General features: G+C 40.1%; 2 protein-coding genes across 3 annotated transcripts in view; one reads left to right on the top strand and one right to left on the bottom strand.

The window, feature by feature from the left end:
* The window catches only part of gemin2 (gem (nuclear organelle) associated protein 2), a 4,436-nt gene extending 3,665 nt beyond the window's left edge, over nucleotides 1-771 (top strand). For both annotated transcript variants that reach the window (XM_024266941.2, XM_024266866.2), the window contains exon 10: nucleotides 511-771. In XM_024266941.2, the coding sequence (XP_024122709.1) occupies nucleotides 511-547 (37 nt within the window). In that variant the 3' untranslated portion in view covers nucleotides 548-771. The remainder of the gene's footprint in view (nucleotides 1-510) is intronic.
* An 88-nt stretch (nucleotides 772-859) lies between these two features.
* Nucleotides 860-7,021, bottom strand: pnn (pinin, desmosome associated protein). The gene is made up of 9 exons (XM_024266762.2): nucleotides 6,844-7,021; nucleotides 6,316-6,393; nucleotides 4,799-4,870; nucleotides 4,541-4,616; nucleotides 4,118-4,212; nucleotides 3,892-3,967; nucleotides 3,667-3,822; nucleotides 2,582-2,720; nucleotides 860-2,485 (listed from the first exon to the last, which is right to left on the bottom strand). Exons 1-9 carry the CDS (start codon nucleotides 6,954-6,956, stop codon nucleotides 1,329-1,331), a joined length of 1,962 nt encoding a protein of 653 aa, XP_024122530.1. The 5' UTR covers nucleotides 6,957-7,021; the 3' UTR covers nucleotides 860-1,328.
* Nucleotides 7,022-7,171: the final 150 nt, after the last annotated feature.

The following is a 7,171-nucleotide window of genomic DNA, read 5'->3' as shown; positions in this document are numbered from 1 at the left end:
TTTTGGTGCATCCAAAAATTTGTAAATGTAGCTAACTACATTTAAGCTGATTACCTACATCTTTAAATTTGTTCAAAATAAATATCTTGATTCGATGTGCCTTAATTCTTTTTGTGCTTCCTGACCTCAATGCGTGCAAATGTCAAAATGTTTAAGTTTGACTTACGCTGTCTTCTTTTTAAACCGTCTAAAGTTGTTAAATCAAGGTTGAGATGGTTTACTTTGCTGTTTTTTGTAAACATTTTTTTTCCTCCGGCCAGAGAGCCACAATGGAGGGTTAAAAGAGCTACATGTGGCTCCAGCATTTGCAGACCCCTGGTTTGAAGCAAAGCTGCAAAGGGTGGACTGATGTCATTAAACTATAGATTATGAATGGGATGTAGTGAGTTTACGTGTATTTAATAGTTTAAGGCTACAATGCTAAATCTTGAGGCTAAAAGAGATTGTTGATTTAAGACAAATATATATGCATTTAGATTAGACATTAACATTTCTTTTTTTATCTTGTAGGTACTTTGAGCAAAATGATCTGGCAGACCAGGAGTGACGCTGAAGGATTTAGCTGCTTTTTAAAGAAGTGGATCTAACAATTTTCCAAAAAAGGCAGGAGATGGACTCAAGATTTGTAAAGGAACAGTTGCTTAACATTTTTATTCCAAGCACCAGGAGTATTTTTGGAAAGGACAAGTTGCATTTTTTATTTGACTTTCAGAATAAATGTTTGTGTAGAAGATGTTACGTTTGGATGTTCATTAAAGTAAAAAAAAAAAAGCCAATTTGTCATTTCACCTGGACTTCCACAAGGTTCAGATAAACTGCTTGATAAGCGAAAAATCAAGACTCAGCAGGAATAAAGACATTTCCACTAACACCTCAACTTTATTTTGAAGCAAATTACAAATAAAAAAAAAGGTACAGTTTTCAAATCAAAATAAAGAAGTCACACTTGAAATAGATCAAAATGTCAATCGGTGTGGATTAACAATGTCGTAACCATTTGAAACAACTTGTATGATTGGTCACTGCTACCACATCATTCATGTAAAACACACATTTTCAAAGCCCCAAAAAGACAACTTATCCCAAACATTTTTGATGCAAAGATTCTGTAATGCTTCTCTAAAACCTTTAGAAAAGGGCTCAGGTACTAGGATGCTTTGTACATCCACGTTACATGAATGTTCAAAAGCCAAAGGAGGAGAAAATATGACATTTAGACTCAGTCCAACAACATGAAATCCTCCCGTGGTACAAATTAAAGTTTTAAAAAAAAATCTGACGACAGCTGGAGGTTTTACCATTCACTGGATTTAAATCAGAACCTCACTTCAGCGTCTCTTGTCCTTCCTGTCTCTATCTTTATGTTCCCTATCGCCCCGTGAAGACCTGCCCCTCCCTTCTTCGTTCCTCCTCTTCTTCTCCTTTGATTCCTTGGAGTCCCTCCCTCCACTACTCCCCCCTCCCTTGTTGCTCCTCCTCTCTTCCTTCTTCTTCTTGTCTGTACCTTTCTCTGACGTCCGCCTCTTGCGCTTGCCTCCGTCTCTACTGCGGCTGCTGCTGTTAGAAGAAGATGAAGACGAGGAAGACGAGGAGGAGCGGCTGGATCCAGAAGAAGAGGAGGAACTTCCACTCGAGGAGGAGTCTGACGAGGAGCCAGAGGAGGAAGAGGAGGAGCTCTTACTGCGGCGTCGCTTTGCCTTTTCCTTCTTCCTTCCCCTGTCACCACCATCATCTTTTTTAGGGCTGGAGGCAGGGGCCTCCTGGGAATCGGGTAGCTTTGGCGGGGCCTCCTCGGTTGATTTGGGCTCCTCTGCTGGATTCTGGTTTGCAGAGTCCTGAACATCGACTGTGGACGTTGTCTGAGGTTCTTGGGCTGGAGATGCGCTCTCTGTTGGGGGGGGCTGCTCTGGTGGGCCCTCTACAGTGAGGCTGGGCTGGGGCTGATCGCTGCTGTCTGCTGCTGCTTCTTGGCTGCTTTCACTTGGTTTAGGAGTTTCTAGAGGCTTCTCTTGCAGGTCTACAACCCCCTGACTGTCATCTATGTTCACTTCCTTCACCTCTTCCTTCTCTGCCTCCATTTCCACCTCCATCTCCTCTGACTTTGGACTTTCTTTCTTGCCCTCCTTCTCCCTCTGCTCCTCAGCTTCCTTTTTCTCACTCCCTTCCTCCCTAAACTCCATCCCTTCCTCCTCTTCTACTTTTTCTAGCTCTTCTTTCCTTCCCTCCCCGTCATCCCCCTCTGTCACACTTCTATCTCCCTCCTTCTCACCTTCCTCATCCTCTTCATCCTCATCTTCTTCCTCCATCTCTGCAATACTCCTTTTACCTGTCAACTTGGCTGCCTGACCTGCTGGCTTACCCTCCGCCGGATGGTCCGTCCTTGAGGCAGCGTTGCTGTCCTGGTCGCGGTTTATCTGGCGCCGGGGGCGTGATTCCATCTTGTTGAGTTGCTCAGCAAAAGCTTCACGTCTTTCCTCAAACACAGCTACGTGGAGAAAATAGAAGAAAATATCAATGCTTACTTTAAATAAATACTCTGTTAAAGTAGAGATGGGGCTTCTTTAAGAGGACCCAGACTGACCATTTAGTTTCTTGGTGGACTCTTCGAGGAGTTTCTGAGATGCGGAGCACATTTTTCCAGGAAGGTAGAAGATGTGAGGCTTGGCCTTTGTGCGAATGAATTTCAACAGGTTGTTGTTGTGGCTGGTCCACTCCTCTTGCTGTGATGTGGAAAAGATAGGGTAGACATTTGTAATTATCACCAAACTGCACTAAAAACTAAGAACAGGCAAGTGCCTGACAGTGCACTAGAAAATAGTTTACATTTCAAGAAACAGTATAAAACATCTATTACCTAAACTACTGTTGTGTTTTTCAGAACATAAGTAACAGTTTTTAGCATAGTTTGGCCAGCGATGTGACTTATATTTAGGTGCAAAATGTGTTTTAAAAAATCTAAATGTGCCCACTAAAGATGCTGAAATTGATAACTAAAAACGCTGAAGCAGATTGCTAGCTAAAATATTAGCGAAATGCCAAATTAGCCTAAAAAATTAAACATTTCTAAATGAGCCAAAACATCTAGCATAAGACTAAAATATTAAATATTGAGTAATAAACAAAATAAAGAATTTGTTGGTTCACAATATCCTGTTATATTAAATTAGCTAAAACAGCTAGTAAGTAGCTGAAATGTAAACTCAAAATGAAACTCAAAATTTTAATTTCAAAACTTTTTTCCCCAATTTCAAATCTCTTTTACTTTCAACTCGGAATTTTTGTTTCTAAACTTTTAGCCCCGATGTCCTGCATTGGGGCGGGGCTAAAAGGACGGACCAATCAAATGAGAGTGGCAACTTCAATCCCGGTGCATTCACTGACTGACAACTGTAATAATTACGGTCAGAAAATGTCTGTGTTGTCTGCACTATCATAGGAAAGTTTTATGGCCTACAAAACACTGTTCTAACCCCAAATATTTATGGCCCTGATTTGGCTTCATACAACTGTTAGCTTTAGAGGTGTGAAAGAAAGAGCCATGGAGCGAGATTAGCATCGCTTTGACCTGGAAGCTACAAGTAATAAATTAGAAAAAAAAAGATTTGAAAGATGGAGAAGTTTCTATTCTCTTTAAAACAATTTACCCTTATGATAAATTAGCCTTACCAGCTGAGCTAATTCCACTTTTTGTTCCAGAAGTCTCAGCTCTGTCTGCTTGGCTCGTCTCTCCTCAAACAGTTCTCTCCTTTCATTTTCTACTTTCTTCTTCTCAGCTTCAGCCTGAACTTCCAGTTTCTGTTCAATCTCTGAACGGCGTTTTTGCTGTGAGAATAGAAACAGAGTTAGCCTGGATATTAAGAGCATAAGATCCTTTGCAAGCACACAACTCACCTTCTCTGAAGACACGTTAGACTCCTGCTTAAATTTTTGCAGCGTACCCATCAGCAGGCCAAACATGCGCCGATTTCTGAAACAAAACGTGGGGTGAAATTCCAACGAGTTTACAACCTTTATCGAACTATATAGGGTTTATGCAGTTAAGTTTTATACATACATTTTTTTTAATTCAGATCAAAGCTTTTACATCAGCGTCTGAAACAGACTGGTGTCAGCCTACCTCTGTTTGCCCTTCTCATCCATGGTTTGATCTTGAATGAGATCTCGGCGTGTTCTCTCCTTGGAGGTAGCTACAACAGACGACTGCAACGCTGGCTGAGGAAAACAAGCAAGCAAATCTGATTTTAGTTATGCGTCTAGTTACTTGCCAACAAAAACGTCCAAGAATTAATTTAACCAAACCGGATTTGGAATCAATACTGGTTATGATTTTATTTTCCCAATGAAATTAAATTGACACCTATTGATGTAAATACGCAGCCAATCACTTCGACTCTAAAATTACCTTAATTTAGCATCTACTTGACAACAGAAATATAAACATCATTTTTTTTTCTTCTTTTTTTTTTTACATAGCTGGAAAGAAATTCAGGTTTCAAGCAGTTCAATATTTTAGATGATTTGAAAACCGAGATCATTTTACCTTTTTGACATCCTCGTCATCCTCAGCGTCGCTGTCGTGGCGCATGTCTCTCCTGGCCCTCTGGTCTCCTGCCAGCCTAAACTCGCACAGGCATGTCAAAGAGGCAATCAGTGCAAACGGACTGTTGTGGGACGACTTCAGCATCACAGAAATAGGCCCCTGCTATATTCAGTTCTATAAAGGTCAAAAGGACAGCAAACACTCTCTAAATAGCAAAATAACCTTAATTTGAGTAGCACACAGCAACAAACAAGTCACCTCAGCAAGGCTCCTTCAATGTCCCTTTGCTTGGCAGGGGGGCCGCCAGTTCCCATGTCTGAGAGACTGCGCCTGAAAAAAACAGATTGCAAATCAATAAATTAGGTTAACTTCTCCCCCAGGGGTAACCTCTTTGCTACCAGATCAATAATTAGTCTAGTTGATTGACAGATTAACAACAGATTTCATCTTAATTTGTAGGTAAAATAAAAAAGGAAAAAAAAAATGGCACTTCTATTTTTTTAGGTTTTAAATCGGTTTCATTAATACTTTGTACCAAAACAGCATTAAAGAGGGTGTGCACGGCTCTCTAATAGAGTATGTTCAAAAATTTGTAGGTACGTTTATGGAAAGACCTGTTCTAGTGTTAAAATGGGATGTTCTATAAATTACAATTCTTTGCAACATGTTCTTGTTGCATTGTTGTCATGATGGAGGACTAATGCCAAGAAAATTAAGAGTAAAACTGTGTTTCTTTATTCAAATTGTTGCGAATCAGGAGTAGACAAAAAATAACAAGTTTAAGATTTCTATTTCTATGATCCAACCAGATTCATTAGTCGGACGCAAGTTATTAATTCAACTACACCATTCTAAAATTATTTTAAAATGAAAGAAATGTATTATATCCATCTTGAAAAATACCATTTGAACTGAGGTATGATAGGTTTATTTTACTAAACGTAAAAACAACATGCATGTGATGGCAGGAAAAAAAAAGATCAAGCCATCATTACAGCCCTAAGTGTGAAAACACTGAATTATGTAAAGACAAGTGTACAGTGTAACGTTCCCTTTGCATTATTTTGATGTGGAAAAACAACAGTGAGCAGAACTTTATGAAACTAAAATGTGAGTTAGGGCTGCCACGATTAGTCGTTTAGTCGACGCGTCATTTTTTGCTTGTTTTTTTTCTCTCTCCATGTTTTCATCTCAAAATTATAGCGTGCTCGTTCTAACGCCGGGTCTGGCATTCTCTTTGGCACACATACGCAGTGGTGCTAATCCGGGTCAGTAGTGGTGTCACAGGAAGTTCTGAGAAGGCTGAGGTACCATAAACAACACGCCAATGGAGCTTGAAAATGTGGGAAACAAGAAAAATAAAAGGAAAAAGTGTCCAATGCAATATCTGCAAGGAAGCACTTCGGCAAAGAGAAAACACTGTGACCGAGTATGATCACGCAGAAGAGCTTTGTCTAGCTAAGCAACCATCATTATCATCTAGAAGGAATATTAGGAATCTGGAAAACTTCACCTGCACTGTTGAATACCAAGTATTTATTTCTGAACTACCCTGGTTGAAGTGTTGGCTAAAGCTTGATCTTTAGCAAAAGTGGTGAAACAGAACATTAAAAATGAACAAATATTGACTATGAATCCAAAAATGGCATAATCATAATTTAAAAACTACTAAGAATACTTTTATAAAAGATCAAAAAGTGATCAGAGTGGTAAATTAAAACTGCCCCCCCTAAAATATAATGCATTCCATGCATACCTAAATCTCGTGACCTTACCTGAGCAGGTTGATTCCTCTGCCTCTACCTCCGCCGAGGCCTGCCATTGGGCCGCTGAGCCGACGGAACTGGCCCGGTCTGTGGAAAAAATGATAATGCGCATAAAGACCAGGAAGAGGAACAAAGCTCCAAACAGCAGCAAAACACAACAAGAACATAATGAAAGGCCACTTTAACTCATTTTTCAAAGGCATCGCCTAACGTTTCATTTTTAAGCGGACTACGCCAACTGTTGGGCCTACACACAATTTAACAAACCGTGTATTCTTTTACACATATATCATTTAAGCGTAAGCGTATGTTTAAAATGTCCATATATCTGTGCAATAAGAGTAGACTGGGATTGTTGCGTTTAAATATTGCTGCTAGCTAACGAACCAGGATGTGACAACTCGGTTAGCCGCCTCCTGCTAACACGGGCACGCTGCTTCTTGTCGCGTGAGTATTAGCAAGAAAAATAGCAAAGAAAAAAAACACACACACAAGAAGAACCAACGCATTTTCTACATATACACTTTATAATTGTACCTCGATTCATTTGGATCTCGGCCCGTAAGTTTTCGAATATTATCGTCCACATTTTTCAAGCTTTCTTTGGCTTTTTCGAGCTGATCCTGCAAACTCCGCACAGCCACCGCCATCTTGTTGCTAGTGAGTATGGGTCACGTGCTCGGCTTCGCCTTTACCTCCCGCCTTATGTCTTCTTCGTGTGCAATAGTCAATATGTTGGTTTGCGATCAGCATGCTCACTACCGCCACCATCTGGTTTGTTAAAAAAACCATTCCAGTTTCCGTATTTTAGGATTTAAACACAAAAACACAACATGAAAACGTGCTTTCTTTTGTCAAAACCACA

This window comes from Oryzias melastigma, linkage group LG22 (assembly GCF_002922805.2).
Source record: "Oryzias melastigma strain HK-1 linkage group LG22, ASM292280v2, whole genome shotgun sequence".
Lineage (NCBI taxonomy): Eukaryota > Metazoa > Chordata > Actinopteri > Beloniformes > Adrianichthyidae > Oryzias > Oryzias melastigma.
Note: the sequence above shows the minus strand (reverse complement) of the source record. Positions and strands in the feature narration are given on the sequence as shown.

What these genes read in the sequence shown, in the direction of transcription:
- pnn (XM_024266762.2), bottom strand. Translation starts at nt 6,956, where the DNA reads ATGGCGGTGGCTGTGCGGAGTTTGCAGGATCAGCTCGAAAAAGCCAAA. An exon ending in CGAGATCCAAATGAATCGAG is followed by an intron (nt 6,394 to 6,843) that starts GTACAATTATAA and finishes TTTTTTCCACAG; the next exon opens with ACCGGGCCAGTTCCGTCGGC. An exon ending in AAGTGGAATTAGCTCAGCTG is followed by an intron (nt 2,721 to 3,666) that starts GTAAGGCTAATT and finishes TCCACATCACAG; the next exon opens with CAAGAGGAGTGGACCAGCCA.